Raw genomic sequence first — 19,225 nt, 5'->3', positions numbered from 1 at the left:
GGTTTAACTTTTCCACAGGAAAATTTCGAAAATTAAAATTTGACTTCTAAAAAATGTACAACCCATATTTTCTATTTCTGGAGAGCAGAAATGGAAATCCCAAAAGTTCAAAAGCGGACTGAGAACCTGTTTCAAGAATAAATGACAAGCCCAGCTTTCTTCACACTTATTTATGAATCCTTCACCTTAACGTGAAGGAATATGAATGCTTGATAAACTCTTCTTCCCTTTAGATACTTCAGCCATAGTCTTCACGGGTCATACTCCTTCCAAAGAATTGTTTGCTTTTCATATGTGTACCTCACTGAAGAAATAACCGCCTTGAAATGTTGTTAGACCGCAGCAGATCCGAGAGGCTAAAAAGGCGCAATTAAGAGCCTACCCTCCGACCACTTTTGGTCACAAAGTGAGTCCCCTTTTCCGTAAATAGTTTTATCTTTGACTAAATAAAACAAATACACAATTATTGCAAGAAATTTAACCACCAAATTTAAAAGTAAAAATTAGCATAAATTAGTTTATATGACATAAAAACTTACAAAAAAAACAGAAATATCTACCAGCGCCACCTAAACTAATAGACACTATATTGAGCAATGAAACCAAACTTAATTCGGATATTAATTTTTCAGCTAAGTGTTCTGCTCCCCCCACCCAAAGCCCCGTGGTTTTCCAGTTTTAATATTGACAAAACTTAACATAGACCTTATTTAAATGCTTCTGCATTTAATATGCAGGGGGGGGGGGTGTTCTGCTCCCCCCACCCAAAATCCCGTGGTTTTCCAGTTTTAATATTGACAAAACTTAACATAGACCTTATTTAAATGCTTTCAATATCAGTGTATTTGAAGCAAGCAACGTTGTTACATTAGAATGATCTACAGTAAAGTGATCAATGCATCCTTATTTTCATTTCATTTCTTCTGCATGCGTGGAAGATCAATTGGGAAACTAAGAATTGAAATTTAAGCGCTAGAGAGCACTTTCTTTTAGATGATTTGCAAGACAGAAAATGTGATTATTTCTCAAAATTTCTCGACATACATATTTGTAATGAATAATTTAGGTTTTTGGTTTTGACAAGTGTGTGGTCATAAATTATTCGTGTAATTGGCTTAATTTAACCACTTTTCTAATATCTTGGGACTTTGATTAAGCAAAAAAAAAAAAAAAAAAAAAAAAAAAAAAAAAAAAATGAACAGAAGACTAGAGCAAAAAGGTGTTAAAATTCTACATCCATCAGCCTCTACTAGTCCATCGAAAGAGTGATTCTATCACTAATACTGATAGATTTCATTCCATCTACAAGCCAACGTTGAACGTAAATGCAACACGAAGACTCTGATGAAGAGACGCGTATCTTATTGGCTACAGAACAAATTTACCAGCATATTTAGCTAACGGTTATTTTAAAAGATTAGATTAAGTCATTTTGATTTAAATTCAAATAAATACATATATATAACCTTGAAAAAACAGTTTAAAAACAGCCTGTTTACCTCGATAAAATTGTTTTAGAAAGCTTTATGCGTTAAGCTACCCATAGTTGTCAGATTTGACTGTTATCGACACAATATTTCTTCATTGATGAAAGCTTAGGAAAAAAGATTGTCATCATCATTGAGCAATTAAAGGTTAAAATTTAATCATTTATGACTCGTGTCAGTGTGGTCAAAGATTTTGACTCTTTGGATAAGCAAAAAAATAAAAATCTAAGTGGAATGATCAGCAAATAAGTAAGGTTAGTATTCCGTGGAGGAAACATTGCTCTTCACTGACAACTCTGAACGTGGATGCAACACGAATAGACCACTTGATGAAGAGTCGTGTATCTCAAGGACTACCGACATAATTTACCTGAAGAGAGTAACTACCACGAGGACAGGGCAACACTTAGTGCAAAGAATTCAACATCCTGAATATAAACCGCAACAAGTGTAGGCAGTCCGGTTAATAGAAAAGTACCTTAACTCGGAGGGTTTGCACTGACTTGCTGATATCCAAGGCCATATCTAGGTTTGACCCCCTAATCCCCCAAAAATAAAATTGTCCTACTCGTAAAAACGTAACAAAAATGCATATAGACAAATTGTTGATGCGTTTTTAGAAGTTTTCTTTGTAACCCCCCAGCTCTCCTTTTCAAACAAAAATTCTGGATATGCCATTGTCAATATCCCTACTTAAAAAAATAACTCCAAGGCACAAGTCTCCCCAAAGGTAAATTCACCACAATGCCTATATTTTTATTACAAAAGACCCCTCTCTTGCAACCTACAAGACCCCTTGCAGACGTATTGCACAAAGGGTGACATTAGAAAAAAAAACTATAGAAAGAAGAAACGTATGAAAAGGGGGAGGAGGATTTCCTTCGAACAGGTGGCAACAGAAAATACTGTTAGATGTGATTAAAAAAAAGTAACGAAGCATGGCGGATTAACTTTGCCTAAAAAGTTTGATAAATTCAAACTTCTGAGTTTTTTATTGAAACAGCCTTAGAGATTAATAACGCTGGTTTATAACGTCAAAAATCATCAATTAATGTATTTTAAGGCTGAAGCCGGCTAATCGTTCTAGAAGGGAGAGTCCAAGACCAAAATTTTGCACAGGGGTATAGTCAAAATAAGAAAAAACATAGACAAAGCAAAAACCAACAAAATGTGGGAAAACAGGCTTACGCAAGGGGGGGGGGTCCCATTCGTATATCCTAAATCTTCTTCATTTATGGGTATTTATTATTAAAATTATCATATAAACTTGTTTATTATTTAACCTCCTCCCCTCCCTCGAACTTTTACACTACTACCCCTTACTCCAAAACAATCTCAGTGTGCCTGACAAGGCAGTTCACTGACTAATAACACGTTTCATTCAACGATACACATCCGCCCACCTAACAAAATTATAAAATTATCAGTTAAATTTTGGAACCTATTTTCATAATTCTGTCTTCCATTCGTTCATTAACTTGAGACATTCTCACAGGAGGACTATTGGTCCGCGTAGCGCAGGTACCGCTCTCTTAATTCTCTGCCTTCGGCAAGGTCATTCGGCTGTCGGCTGCCGTAATTAACTCTGCATTCTAGTTATTTTACTTCTATTTCATTGCTTTTACTTTCAATAATTTTGGTCTGGACTAGCCGTCACAAATCAGATCATAGGCTATTTAAATATTCATATTTTTTCCTACAAATGTCTAATACTGAAATGTGTAAATACATCACCAGAAATGTTTCCGAAACTTGGCTTAATTACTTGGGCAATTAATAAAATTATATGAAAATAAGTTCAATAAAATTAATAATTGTATTTATATTAAATAAAACATTAAATTAAATAATTTAAGTTCAATGACTAATAAAAATTATCCGAGCTTCCAAACATTACAAAGAATTACTGAATATTTACGAAATAATTACGGGCCCTAGTCAAGACATCGAAATAAAAACCTTTTTTGCTTTATAGGTCTATATACTAAGTCTATTCGTGAGTAAAACCAACGATGGAAAAAAAATTGGTTGCTAAAAGTTTTTAGAGACGTATAACATCTGCGTGTTACTATGTTGACTAAGAGAACAAACAAGCAAAATCAATCTATTAACGGACAACGCTTTTTGTCGCTAATTCAAATGTACACTTTTTTTAACTGCCTGATGCTATGTGCTTTTAGCATATTCTTTGTTGGTTTTCAGCCACAATTCCTACGGTGGCCTTCTAGATGTTAGAAATTTAAGTCACTAATTCTCCTCGTTTCTTCGGACGCATGTAGCTCTGACAGTTTTCACCACAGTATGAAGATATAGCAGTAAGTTTACAGCAGATAATTTCTGGCTCTTCATTCTCGGTGCGAACAAACAGCTCCTCCCACTTCTTCTTGCATTAGCGCGTACAAACAGCTCCTCTCATTTGATCTGCCATCAGCGGTCGAACTACCCTGGAACGCGTATTTTGGCAGAAACTTTCTCAAAATGCCTTTGAAACCAACTTGAGACTTCGAAACCTACTTTTAATTCCTAAAGACATCTAATAATAACATTGCACTACTAATTACCAATTTTCATATATGTATTGAAATATATTAATTTAAAATTAGTTTCTTCAAAATTTAGTGTTCCAATGCTGAAGCCAAGTTTCTCGTTCAAGAGAAATCTGACTTGTCTACCCGTGAAAAAATCTAATGTCACTTATGTTTCTACGTTCTCTGGAGCACTCGCACCTCGGTCCGGGTTTTTACAAAGGGGTGAGATATGGAAAGATCATACTGCCTATAATTTATATACTGTGGTTTTCACAAACCCAATTCAAACGATCGAATTTTATTTCCAGTGTCCTTTAAGACATTTAAGATGCATACGAAAGCGGAACCCGTGAAGATACCCGTTATGCAACAGCCTTAAGCGATTCTACCTCTTACAAAACATGCGAAGTTTCAAAAAAAGAGAAGGACAAACATCGCAAAAAAGCTAATTGGTGCATTTATGTGATGTATTCTTTTCGAAGACAAAATAAGAACGACTTGATTAATGCGTTGAAATATAAATTGTGATTGTCATCGACTTTAAATGATACTGAAGTGCGGCGAATCAAGTAAAACAAATAGCCTATAATATTCCTCTGTAAAATTCAAACGAAATGTATGTAAAATTATGTATGATTACGAAAATTATATCTTTTCCAGGTGGTAATTTACCAACTGTAGTTTGGGCAACGCCTCTGCGATCCATCCCCGTAACCTTCCAGATCGGTACATAACTACTCTACTTTTATAGACTTAAATTTTACAGCTTGTGCGAAGAACCAGTCTTGAATATTTAAATAGACGACTGTTTCCTGCTACGATTTCACAATCGCAACTAAGCCTAAAGCTTTTGGACCAACGCCAAAATCCTTTTGATGGTTTGAAGAATACACATGAAGCACAGAGACTAATGCAAATCAAATAGGTGCGAGTTTACTATATCAGTTTCAACAAAATGCTGTTGATATTACGTTATTAGAAATCAGTCTGGAATAACCCGTCAACAAAATGAACTAGACAATACTGAAGAAAGGGAGATGCAAAAATAGCTCTTTTTTATTACAGTAATATTTTACACTCAGAATGGATCCTATTTCCGGATAAGGGAGTGAGGTTTTCTGCCCATAAGAACATATTCCGCTGCCAAAGGTAATTGTCTTTTAAGTGATAATGCAGTTTCAATCTTATAATAAAAATATCCATATATCCGAACAATAACTTTAAACCAACAGGATGCACCATATTACTACCGCGAGTAGGCGTCGTTTAAATAATTCAGATAAGTGCCTCTTTTAACGTAATATTTCTATCAGGAGTATTTTAAAATTAAAGAACATTGAATAACGAGTTATTAGAAGGTTTTCAAAGCATTAAAAACGAACTGAATCCCTATACAAAGATACTAGAACATGGACATTGCTAAGCAATGGTAGAGAAGAAATGGTCGTCTTAGCTGGCTGGAGTACCATCCAAACAAATACAGACACAGCAAATGACTATGAGTGATTAAGATAAGAACATCAAATGATTGTGCCTAGAAGTCTCCCAAGAATGGAACAACATTATAATAAAAGTAGTAACTATCAAAAGGCAGGTGATCAACCAAAGAAGAACCCAAGTAAGAATTACAAATCAGGGATGAAACAAATGTAAACATGATGGAAAAGAGAGCAAACATACATAGTTCACTTATTTATCACTTATCCCTTGAACATGACGATACCTGCTGGTATAGACACCTTGAACCACGGCACACTTGACGGTTATAATTCAACAAATTAAGGAGGAACTTCAACAGGCATGCAAACTTTATGTATGGTAAAACTTAACTTCTATCTTGTATGGTAAAACTTAGGCTCAATAATGCCACGTGCTAAAGATTAGTGCCTGTGCAGTAAAACCAACCTACATCATGAAGATCCTACCCCAATATAATGAAAACATTTCACTCACGAGACTCAGCAACGCTCAGAAATTTAGCACGTACGGTATTTGTACATAGTAATCAAAGTGACCTCACTTATAAGGTACCCAACAATTTTCTATTTAAAGGAAACTTTTGATCTCGAAGCAAGTTCCTGAAGAAAGTATTTGGTAACCTTTTCTTCTTCAGACAAATACTTATTCCAAACATCGTAAAGGTGTGAAATTCTATTTTCCTTAAATCTTAGTTCCAGTGCAATTTTCCAGTGCAAAACCAAGCATATTGGGATATGATACTTGGTTTGCATAGTTAAGATACTTAACTATAAACTATTTTTCAAATAACATATCATCAGTCACACCTTGAGATTGCTAAGTTTTACCGAAATTACGATGATCAAGACTTTAGTAACCCCAAGAAAATTTGTTGAACCGCGTCAAACTATGTGGTTCATTTGACAGAAAATCTCCCGATATGAAGTTTAATCACCATCAGCGTTGCATAAACCAAGTGAAATTAAAAGTGTTTGAATAAAATAAACTCTGGACAAGGAAAATTACATGTTTTAGATAGTTACTATGATCTGAAATAGTTTTGACAAAGGTTTCTCATAAGGCCATGTCAGCCAGTCCGACCAAATCCAACAGAATGGTTATTGTGTTGGAAACTTGGATAGCTCTATTCATCACTCATTTGTTTTTATTTACCTGCCGTCTCTTTAGTCTTGGCAGAAGACAAAAGGACCTTCTTATTCTTCCTCTTCTTGTTAGAATTCTGTTTTGAGAGCAATAAAATGTTCAGAGTATTTTCCCTTTTTAATGAATAAATACAATAGTCATTTAGCAATGCAAAAAACAAATTTGAAGCAACTCAGATTTGACCAAATTATCTCAACAGACTATACGAACCAAACCTATTTTGTAGTGGCAAGATAAAATTATTTCTATGCAGACACTTTTGATTGCTGAAATTGCACTTGCTGAAATCCTTCTAAACATAGTTTTAACTTATTGTAGAAGGAGTATATTGTAGTAAGATGGAGCGTAAGTATAACCCTAGGCTGGAAAGCGGCGTCCAATTTAAACCTGATGAAATATTTGTTCCTTTGACCATGAATATTAACAAAGTATATTCTGCATCATCCCATACTCTTCGAATCAATGAAGGAATCTTACAATTAGCTCAAGTCAAAAATTTCCCCAAAACCATATCCATAGGGGAGTATACTCTTCATAGCCACCCAAGAATACAAATAGCACTTCCAAAAACTTTCCCATGCAACTATATTCATGGAGGTACAGCAAATGTGAAGCAGATATTAAATCAAACAAAGCTAGATTTCATTATGCAGGCTGGATACCCATGGCAAAAGGAAAAGTTCAGGAAGCAAGCATAAATTGTTGGAAATATTTCACTCAAGTAGCTGATCAAAGCAATTATTTTCTTTGGTCCAGTCGTTTATCTGTAGAATCTATAGAATGTTAGCTAGAAGGGCACAAATTTTGCATTCAACTGGACATGCACACATAGCAATAGAACATCCGGAGGAGAAAGCTGGGCTACCCGCGCCTCATTTAGTGGCTTCTTCTGTTAACAAAATCCAAAACAACACCTCGGAGTAATAATTAAATACCCAATAGCGAACAACTGCTTGAGCTACTTTTTTTCAAATTGCATGATTCTCTCCAATGAATTCAAACAATTTATATCCCAGGATTCAATATTTTTTTATATATTTGGACTCCCTAATGTCTTGAGCTGGAATTTTAGAAGTCTTAGAAAACAGCAGATAGCCTATATAGTCAAATTATTAGGTATACTATAAACAAAATTATAATGTAATGCTAATGAACAAACAACAGTCGTTTTTAGTGTTAAAGAGCAAAAAAAGATATAGTAAAAATCAGTGAACAAGCAAAAACAATATAAAAATCTGAGTAAGCATAAAAAGAAGTTTATAGTTTTGGTAAGCAAAAACAAAGATATATTAAAATTCAGCGAACAAAAATATATGGTAAACAATTACTAAACAAAACAAAATCTAGTTTTAGTGAGCAATGAATTAATAAATCAAAAATTAATGAACAAAATGGAATGGTCGACTACTAAACAAAAATAAAATGGTTTGTACTTTTAGTGAGAAAAAAGAATAAGGTCAAAATTAGTGCACAAAAATGAACAGAAGGAAAATTTAGCAAGCAAAATAAAGTTTATAATTTTAAATGACAATAAATAGATAAAGTTATATCTAGTGAACAAGAAACGAATAGAGACAATTTTGTGAACAAAACCGAATAGCTAACATTCTTAGCAAGCAAAAATAAATAAAGTGAAATTTAACCGAGGAAAATTTTTACAACTGTTGAAAACAAAAGTTAAATGTCAAATTGGGAAATTTTTAAGTTTCAAAAATGTAAAATTGTAAAATTTACTTTCTTGAAAATAGGAAGCCTTTTAGTGGTCAAATTTCCGAGCTTTTAAGTCTGGTAGGTGGGAAACTGTGAGATTTACTGTCTGTTTTAAAAAGTTAAAGTGTGGGTTGTCAAATTGCGGAAATTTTAGACTATGAATTGTGAAATTTGATAGATTTGTGAAACTGCAGGGTTTTAGTGTGAAAAATGTGGAATTAAATAAAAACTGCTAACTTTCATTAGAATGTGAAGGATTTGAATTGTCCAATTTTTAAAGTCTGACTAATGTGGAATTGTCCGAAATTGTGAGCTTCTTGAAAATGTGAGGCATTTTTGAGTTGTCAGATAGTGGAATTTTAAAATATGAGAGATGTAGAATAGTAAAATTTGCTTGCTATCTTGAAAAGGTGAAGTATTCGACTTTGAATTGAATAATTTAAAATCTGAGATATATGCACTTGAAAGAATTCGTTAAATTGAAAACTTGAAAAGCGTGAGAATCGTGGACTCAATGAATAGGTGAAGGCTTGGAGAGGTCAAAATGCACAAACTTAAGACCTGAGAAATGTCAGCTTTTAAAGAAAGCTGTCGAACTGTGGAATCCTAAAGTCTGAGAAATTTGAAAATGTGAAATTTGCAGATTCTCCCAAATCCGAAGTAAAAGTTACCAAATTTCCAAGTTCGAAAAAATGTGGACAAAGAGGAACTTATTGAATTGTGGAACTTTTAAGTCTGAGAAATGTCTCTTAAGAATGTGAAGTCTCAAACTTCTTCAATCATGTAATTTTACAGTCGGTGAAATATCAACTTGTGAAAAATTTTGACTTTGTTGAAAGCTGCTCTCTCTCTCTCTGGCTTTTCTGTCAATATTTAGAATTTTAAAGTCTGAAAAGTATGGACTTGTGGAAAATGCCAAGGTTTTTGAAAAGTTGAAGCCTTTGACTTGTAAAACTGTTAGAACTGTTTATTTGATTAAATCAACATAACAAAAAACATATACCCCCAACAGAGAGCAAAGCTCGTAAAAGATGTCTGACAAGTTTGGTATAGCAAAGAATGTTAACATTCTTGAAAAGGTGAAGACTGTGACTTGTTAAACTACAGAAATTTAAAGTCTGCAAAATGGCAAATTGGACGAATTTGGCGAGTTTCTAAAAAAAATGTATATAATAAAACCATGATACACCAACTACGGGATTATCCAATTCCAATTAACTGTGTTTCGTATCACTTGTGTTGAGTTGTTCTCTAATGTTGTATTTAGCTGACTCATTTAAATTTTCTTGGGTTTGTCTTCAATATAGAGTTGAGTTTCCTGTTTTTATTCATTTACCCCAGGTACATCAAATAGAATATGTTTATTTACTAGAGTAACTTTAAGATAATATGGGTATGTCACTACTCAAAAATAAAGAACTGAACAGTGTAAGACACTCTGTTAAGCTAATCGGGTGGATTTGTGACCCATTAAGTTTAGTGTGTCGTGTTTCCCATATTTTCTGTTTTGTGTAGTCCATATTGTTTCCTGCCTTGGATTTCTAGTCCGAGTTTCTTGCGCTGATTTGTATTATATATATGATTGCTATGTTGAGATGAATGGGCAAATCTTACATTGTAATGTTTGAACATCAAATTCCTTTATTGGGCAATTTCGGTTTATCTTGATTTGATATTTTTTGCAGTCCTCGGTGAAAAACAGAATTTTCTGTATGGAAGTGGAACAGTTTACCTTTTAAGTGTTCTGTTGATTTGTGTTTAATGAATTTTGCACTAGGCATATTCACTTTCTTGTGCTGGTATATCCATTATGGACGTTTGGATATGGAGATAAGTGGTTTGAGTTTTCACCGTGTTGAGTTTCTTTCTGGAAAGGACCATACACTTTGATCCTTATGAAATATTTGTTTCTTTTGATCGTGAATAAACACAAAGTACATTCTGCATAAATCCCTTACTCTTCAAACCTATGAACATATCTTACATGTAGCTCATCTATAAAATTGTCCAAAAACCAAATCCAGGGGGGGGGGGGGTATACTCTGCATAGCCACATCCTCCTCTTTTCCAAGAATAAATCCAACAAATAGCACTTCCCAAAACTTTCCCATACAATTATATCCATGGAGACACAGTAATGTGAAGCACACATTGAATCAACGAAAGCTAGATTTCATTGCGCAGGCTTAAGGAAAAGATCAGGAAGCAAGCATAAATTTTTGGACATATTTCAGTCACATAGCTCATCAAAGCAGTTACTTTCTTCGGTCCATTCGTTTATCTGTAGAATCAATGGAATGTCAACTAGAAGGGCAAAAATTTTGCATCCAACTTGGCATCCAAAACATAGCAATAGAATATCCAAAGGAGAAAGCCGACTGACCTGCGTCCTATTTAGTGGCTTCTTCTGTTGTTACTGGAACCCAAAACAACACCTCAGAGTAATAATTAAATACCCAATAACGAACAACTGCTTGAGCTACTTTCCGTTTAAAATTAAGTGATTCTCTAAAATGAATTTTAATACTTTATAATCCCAGGATTAAATTTTTATATATTTGGACTCCTCTCTGGACTAATGTCATGAGCTTGAATTCTTTAAGTTGGAGAAAACAGCACTCAACCCATACAGTCAAATTATTAGCTATACTATAAACAAAATTATAATGTAATGTTAACAAACAAAACAATAGTCGTTTTTAATTTAAAAGAGCAAAAAAAGATATAGTAAAAATCGGAGAACAAATAAATCAGTAAAACAAAATGTGAGTAAGAATAAACAGAATAGTTTATAATTTTAGTCAGCAAAAACAAGATATATTAAAATTTAGAGAACAATTACTGAGCAAAAAGAAAATAATCTAGTTTTAGTGGGCGAAAAATTAGTAGAAAAAACTAGTGAACAAAAATGGATGGTCAAAATTAAAAAAAAATAATTTGTGCTTTTAAGTGTGCAAAAAATAATAAGGTCAAAATTAGTGAACACAAATGAACAGAGGGAAAATTTAGTGAGCAAATAAAGTTTATAATTTTTAATAGCAATAAATGAATAGTGAAATCTAGTGAACTAAAAATGAATAGAGAAAGTTTAGCAAGCAAATTCGAATAGCTAATAATTTTAGGAAGCACAAATGAATAAAGTCAAATTTAAGTGAGGAAAATTTATACAAATGCTGAAACAAAAGTTAAGAAATGTAAGTTTCAAAAATGTACAATTATGATATTTACTTTCTTGAAATGCAGCAGCCTTTGAGTGGTCAAATTGTGGAGCTTTCAAGTCTGATAGGTGGGAAATCGTGAGATTTCCTGAATTATTAAAAAGGCTGAAGTGTGGGCTGTCGAATTGCGGAATTTTTAAGTCCAAGAACTGTGAGCTTTGATAAATTTGTTAAACTATGGGGTCAAAGAGGGGTCATAATAAAACAATGATACGTCAACTACGGATTTTCAGCGGATTACGATTTTCGGCGGAGTACTCCTGATTGGAGTATTGTAATTGTCTTGTTGTTGAATTTTTTGTTTTGCAATAAATTTTTATGTAAAGAGAAAAAAATATCTTTTAGAATTCTATTTTGGCAGAGAAAATGATAACAAATTCAGTTTCTGAGTTTAAAAATTTTTGTATGGAGGTAATGGTGCTCGTCCGAAGTCCGTGGTGCTCGTTTCATCGGAGGACTCCAGAGGCTCGTTTTGACATGTTATGCAGGTTAAAGATGAACTGTATTTTTGTGTCACTTGTGTTAAGTTGTTTGCCAATGTTGTATTTAATAGACTAATTTAAATTTTCTTTTGTGTCTTCAATTTAGAGTTGAGTTTTCTGTTTTTATTCATTTAACCAATGCATGTCAAATAGAATGTTTATTCAGCAGAATGGCTTTAAGGTAATATGGGTATGTCACTATTTAAAACAAAGAATTGAACAATACGTGGCACTCTGTTAAATTGGTTGGGTAGATTTGTGATCCTTTAAGTTCAGTGTGTTGTGTTTCCCATATTTTCTGTGTTGCGTAGTCCATATTAAGTTTTCTGCCTTGGATTTCAAGTCCGAGCTTCCTGCAAACATTTTTATAATACAGATTATTTGCTATGATGAAATTAATGGGGAAATCTTACATTGTAATATTTGAACGTTAAATGCCTTTATTGGGCAATGTCAGGTTATCCTGATTTGTTGTTTTTGCAGTCCTGGGTGAAAACAGAATTTCCTGTATGGAAGTGGAACAATTTACCTTTTAAGTGTTCTGTTAATTTGATTTTAAGGAATTTTGTACTTGGCATATATAATTTCTTGTGCTGACACATCCATTATGGAAATTTGGATATGGAGATATGTGGTTTTGAGTTGCTTTCGTGAATATTTATGTTTTGTTGTGTTTGTTTAATTATCGTGTTTTTTTTTCACGGTTATGCCTAAGTTAAAGTATCTCTGCTGGGTTAATTAGTTTAAGTATATGGATTTCACTCACCAAAGTGAGTTTCTTGCAATGAGTCGTTTGCTTTTGTTTGATGAGTTGAATATACTAGTTACCATGCATTTTCTTGCCTGCACCTCGCTTGACTGTAATTAGTTGTGTGGACCTTCTTTGGAAGAATGAGGAATCATTAGAGGGTGCTTACTGGAGGGGCCAAAGTATGTGGAATTTTTTTATTTGTGGCATTAATAAATATTTCTTACAAGAAATTTCTCAGTTATCTAGGAGGAGCTAGAATCCAAAAGTTAAAGAGATACGCGGTAATGAATGGTTTTATCATGTTCTCATTTGCCAAAAGATTATTCTATCCAACATACCTGCCTCAGAAACAAGCTGTAAATTCTCTGCATGCCAAAATTGTCTCCTCAATCAAGAAATGTGTTTTTTAAATATTTGTAGTTGGCACAAGGTCTTCACTAAGGAGCAAGTCAGAAAGAGCTATAGAAAGTTTCTGTGGTGGCTGAGATCTTTTAAAAAGAGGAAAGTCAGAATTTTAGCAGTGCAGGAGATCATGTGGAGGGATTTCTTTTTGTGATCTATTTTTCCAAGGCTAATAGAAATGGATCTACACCCCAAACTAGGCCCTAGGAGACAATTTCAGGTTCCTACCTCCACATGATTCCTTACTAAATGGCTTTAAAGATTATATGAAGAGATCCTCTATATTTTATCTACTCTTAGTTGGAGTAAAAAAAAATGTAATACCCCTTCTAATGAAGGTAATTATTTTTTTAAGCCTCCTCTTGAATGTGACACTGCGTATAATATTGGTTTATCTTCTGTTGTTGTAATTTTAGTGACTATTTAACTTCACATAGAACAAATAAAACATTATTTACTCCAACAAAACTATGGTTTTCTCCTGTGTTGAATAAAATAAGATAGAGTTATAACGATAAGAAGAAAGTAAGAATTTTTTGTTTTACATGGTATATTGCAATGGACGAAACTTTAAAAAAAAATTAATGTTGATTTTCAATCAGCTTACCATTTGCAATCAACTTAAGCAGTTATATTTAAAAATGCTTTCACGGCAAAATTAAACACAGTTACCATTGTTTAATCAGCATAAAGTAGCAACACTAAACAATTCTGGCTCTGAAAGCATGTAAAGAATGACAGCATGAAAAATATATCCATTAAGTAAAAGAATGGCTTCATTTGACCCTGTAATTGGGCAGAGCCCTAAGCAGCATAAAAACTTTGCATATTTTTTTACTTATTTCTTTCAAATTTCAAGTTGTTTCTTATTTTCATTACATTTTCACATTATGAAGCCAACAAAGCATAAACAAAAAAAATAGTGCAAACCATCAAAATTAAAAACATTTGTATATACCATGTTGCTGCAACTTTCCAGAATGAATCAGTATAAAATTCAGGAAATTACTTTATGAAATTCCAAAAAATGCATTACTTTACTTTACTTATCATCATCCTCCAGGGCGGATCCAGGATTTTTTTAGGGGGGTGGCGAAAAATAGGTTGATCCAATAAATTTTTTAGGGGGGGGGGGTGCAAATAGGTTGATCTGAGTAACTTGCGTTAGGAGCAAGTTTAATTAACGCAAAATTGAGTGGATTAAGTAAATTACACTTCTTTAGACTACGCTAGGGGGGGGGCACCCCCAGGATCTGACACTGTCATACTCCCCCCCCCCCCCAAATAGTCAAATATATACCCAAAATTAATTTTCTATACATGACTATTTTCTTCAAATTAAAGTACTGGAAAACAAACAACATCAACTGCATCAAGCAATGGATAGGTTCATAGTTTGGCTATATATTTTATCATTAGGAGGAGGGGGTAAAAATAAAAGTGAAGTGACATGCTTTTATAAATGATGTATACTAAGTAAGTGTTAATACATTCTAAGACCACACTGGCTATACATGACAAATGGAACTCAAGAGAGGAAAGAAAATAACAAAATGAAAAATAAAATAAAAAAAGGTGAAAAAACGAGGATTTTGTCAGCCAGTGGCGAAACCATGGAGAAGAAGAAATAAGCAAATATTTCGACAAGGACCTCTGCCAAGTCGTCCTCAGTGCTAAACAAAAAAGAAAGAAAAAGAAACCAACGAAAATCAAACCTTTTGAAGTTTACTTTACAACAACAGAATAAAAACTAAATAAGAACCAGGTTGGAATCAATGAAAAAGAAATCTACCAAGATGATTGAGCAATAATCCTTTGTTTTGTCGTTTATTGAAACAAGGGAATCAAAGGATTATTGCTCAATCATCTTTGTAGATTTCTTTTTCATTGATTCCAACCTGGTTCTTATTTAGTTTTTGTTCTGTCATTGTAAAGCAAACTTCGAAAGGTTTGATTTTCGTTGGTTTCTTTTTCTATTCTTTCTTTTTTGTTTAGCACTGAGAACGACTCGGCGGAGGTCCTTGTCGAAATATTTGCTTATTTCTTCTTCTTCATGGTTCGCCACTGGCTTACAAAATCCTCGTTTTTTCACCTTTTTTTAATTTTATTTTTCATTTTGTTATTTCCTTTCCCCTCTGAGTTTCATTTGCTAAGTAGGTGTTTTAGTTTTTTTTTTAGTATGGTAGTTTTCATAATCTTACAGTGTATTCTTATGGAATGGCCAAATAAACTAGCATTGTAGAAAAGTATTGAATGGGAAATTGCCAAGTTATAGGAGTAAAAAATCAAGTAGGCTTGCTTAGACAAAATACTTTTTAAATGTATCTCTCCTAGATACAGACTGGTAAATTTTCAGACTAACTCACTTATAAGATACCTAAGAAATAGATACATCTTTAAATTCAGAATTTCATCCTGAATCTAAATATAATATCAGCATCCATTTGAGTCAGAAATTTTCTATCTTTCGGCTATTTTTGATCTTTGGCTTATAATGATCTTTTGGCTATTTTTAAGGGGATAGGTTAGGAAAATAAAACTTTCAGTAATGAATCCAGGGCAAAAATATACTTGGGGAAGCTACTACTACTGCCAAACTACTATGTTGACCATTTTCTGTTTTTAAAGTCTCTTTTTTAGTTTTGAAAATGCTATTACAGTTACTTGAATAGACTTTTAAGCCATATCAATGTTTTTTTTTCTAATTTTAGATGTATTTTGCAGATCTTTGATACATCATAAATTGGGATTGAGCAAAGTTGTGAAGCTGATTTAATTGTACTTTATTTAAGCAGAAGATCTATTTTGCAAGGTTTCATTTTTATAATATAAAGGTTTTTAAAGGTTGCCAAAGGTCAGTACCCTCTAAAGGGAGGAGAAAAGGTAGGTAGCTTACTTCAAAATACTGGTAAATTTCTAGATGAAACTTGGGATACAACCAGATGGCTAATTTGACAAGTGGATACATATACAAATCTTTAATTTAGCCAACCGATCAACCAGTATTTTAAGCCAAGGTGTTCTGCTGGAAATAAGGAAACATATTAAGAAAACAATTCTTATTCCATAATATGCAGCATAATCATAGTTAACATATTTTGCAGGGGGGAGCCTTTATCTTCACTTTTTTCCTTGTTTTTTTCAGTTTTTCTAAGAAATTCATCAATTTCTTAGAACCCATTTATTCACAGAATATATACCCCCCCCCCCCGAATGCGCAAATATATACCCAGAATTGTATCCCCATTCTACATATAACATCCATTTGCATCACAAATGAACTTTACTCCCATATTAGCCATGTTGTGGATGTCCATGAAACTTCTGGGGCTGGTTGCATCTTTAGCCCTTAATGGGGCCCCAAAGGTATTTCATTTTTGTAACCACACAAAGAAGTTAGGCCTATAACCTAACCCACAAAATACTTGATTTTCAGTTCAAACTGTTTTCCTACTGTTTTAATTAGCCTCAGAAATAATTATTAAATTATGAAAGAGCATAAAAAAAGGCAGCAAATGATGTTTTCATTTTCATCCTAGCTAAATTATAGAAATTTACCAAAACACCTTCCTGGGACATACTTTGGTAATTTTTTTTTCTAATCATATTACACTCAATGCCTTTTTTATGCTCTTTCAAAATATAAGGGTCATTTTCGTTGGAAATGAATGTTACCCCACCCCCATATATACCAATTCAGGGTATATATTTTTACATTCGGGGGGGGGGGGGTAAGTATTTACCAAATCATATTATTGAGTTATGACTAAAGTGAATATACCATTCAATGCCTTTTTTATGTTGATTACAAATATAATAATCATTTCTATCAGAGATGAACTTTAGCCCCCCCTATATATGCCAATTCAGGGTATATATTTCTATATTAGAGGGGTGGGGGCCAATTTTAGGTCTGATGTAAATGGGAGGTACGTTTAAAATTTACCCCCACCCCCTAATGTAGAATTATATACCTTGAATTGGCATATATAGGGGGGGCTGAAATTCATTTCCAATAGAAATGATTATTATATTTGTAATCAGCATAAAAAAGGGGGTAAATTTCTACCAAATCATATTATTGACTTACGCATAAAGTGAATATACCATTTGATGTCTTTTTTTATGCTGATTACAAATATAATAATCATTTCTATCGTAAATGAATTTCAGCCCCCCCCCCCTATATGTGCCAATTCAGGGTTAGGTATATATAGGGGGGGGGGCTAAAATTCATTTCCGATAGAAATGATTATTATATTTGCAATCAGCATAAAAAAGGCATCGAATGGTGTATTCACTTTATTCCTAACTCAATAATATTATTTGGTATATATTGACCAAAAAAGGCATCAAATGGTATATTCACTTTAGTTCTTACTTAATAATATGATTTGGTACATACTTACCAGGGGGGGGGGGAAATTTTTATTTCTGATGTAAATGGGAGGCAAGTTTAAACTTTACCCCACCCCCCGAGTGTGCAAATATATACCCTGAATTGGCATATATAGGGGAGGGGGGCTAAAATTCATTTCTGATAGAAATGATTATTATATTTTTAATCAGCATAAAAAAAGGCATCAAATGGTATATTCACTTTATTTGTTACTCAATAACATGATTTGGTACATACTTACCAGGGGGGGGGAAAATTTTATTTCTGATGTAAATGGGAGGCAAGTTGAAACTTTACCCCACCCCCCTAGTGTGCAAATATATACCCTGAATTGGTATATATAGGGGTGGGGGTAAAATTCATTTTTGACAAAAATGATTTTTATATTTGGAAAGAGCATAAAAGAAGGCAGTAAAGTTCTACAAAATCATATTATTGAGTTAGGAATACCTAAAGTGAATACAGCATTTGATGCCTTTTTTAATGCTGATTACAAATATATTAAGCATTTCAATTGTAAATTAATTTCAGCCCCCCCCCCCCGAGATATGCCAATTCAGGGTTTGGTTAGGTATAGCCGCAATAGGGGGGGGGGGGCGGAAATTCATTTCCAATAGAAATGCTTAAAGGCATCGAATGGTGTATTCACTTTAGTCCTAACTCAATAATATGATTTTGTATATAGGCCTATTGACCCCTAACCTAACCTAACCCTGAATTGGCCTATATAGGGGGGGGGGGGGCTGAAAATCATTTCTGATAGAAATGCTTATTATATTTTTAATCAGCATAAAAAAAGGCATCAAATGGTGTATTCACTTTTGTCCTAACTCAATAATATGATTTTGTAGAACTTTACCAAAAAGGCATCAAGAGGTAGCCTATGTTTACCATACTTTATTTGTAAGTCAGTAATATGATTTGCAAAAAATTTACCCATACTTTAGTCTGCAGATCCATCCCTGAAAGTTTAATATTCCTAACCCCTTGCCAAGATAACAAAAAGTAGCTTGTCTAGAATTTTCCCTATTTAGGATATTAGATATCACATTAGTGAGTTAGTCTAATCAGAAAATTTACCCATAGACTAAGACAGGAAACCTATCTTAGACATGCTCTAGATAGCTGCCCCTGCCTAAATGTGACGAATCGGCACCCCTGTAAAGTGCATAGCCTAGGAGTAAGAACTTACTTTGAAGAATGGACTGACAGCAGATAAAATTGCCCTGTGACATGGCACACTTGACCCCTCTGCAATAATATTAACATCAGTGTACTCTTCTTCACTTTCAATAAGTTGAAGCGTCTTTATCATTTCATTTTTATTACAGCTTAGAGTCACCATTTTCACAAATACAGTTTAGATAAAGCACCATCAAAGACACATGCATGCACAGTTTCTTCTAGGTAAAGCTGCATTCACATTAACAATGCTTTATTATTGCGCATTAATGAACGTTCAGAAATTATTGAAGATGGCGCGCATGCTATGTAACATAGAGTGCATCCCGCTTAAATGTCATAATTAATTATGGTTAACTTTTTTTTTTTTTTTCAGAAATTTGTATCACTTCGCCGAGAATAAAAAAGTTACACCCTGCTCATCACTAATTTTTGTTCAGCATT

At 33.5% G+C, this 19,225-nt stretch overlaps 1 protein-coding gene across 1 annotated transcript in view; it reads right to left on the bottom strand.

Annotated features, from left to right (window-relative positions):
* Positions 1-19,007, bottom strand: part of LOC148952786 (uncharacterized) — an 87,948-nt gene extending 68,941 nt beyond the window's left edge. The window contains exon 1 of the mRNA XM_089088087.1: positions 18,792-19,007. Coding sequence (XP_088944213.1) covers positions 18,792-18,944 — 153 coding nt within the window. The 5' untranslated portion in view covers positions 18,945-19,007. The remainder of the gene's footprint in view (positions 1-18,791) is intronic.
* Between the last annotated feature and the right edge of the window lie 218 nt (positions 19,008-19,225).

The sequence above is a fragment of the Artemia sp. Qi Xiang Cuo genome, chromosome 4 (genome assembly GCF_049724085.1).
Source record: "Artemia sp. Qi Xiang Cuo chromosome 4, ASM4972408v1, whole genome shotgun sequence".
Lineage (NCBI taxonomy): Eukaryota > Metazoa > Arthropoda > Branchiopoda > Anostraca > Artemiidae > Artemia > Artemia sp. Qi Xiang Cuo.
The sequence above is the reverse complement of the archived record's forward strand: the minus strand, read 5'-3'. Positions and strand labels throughout refer to the sequence as shown.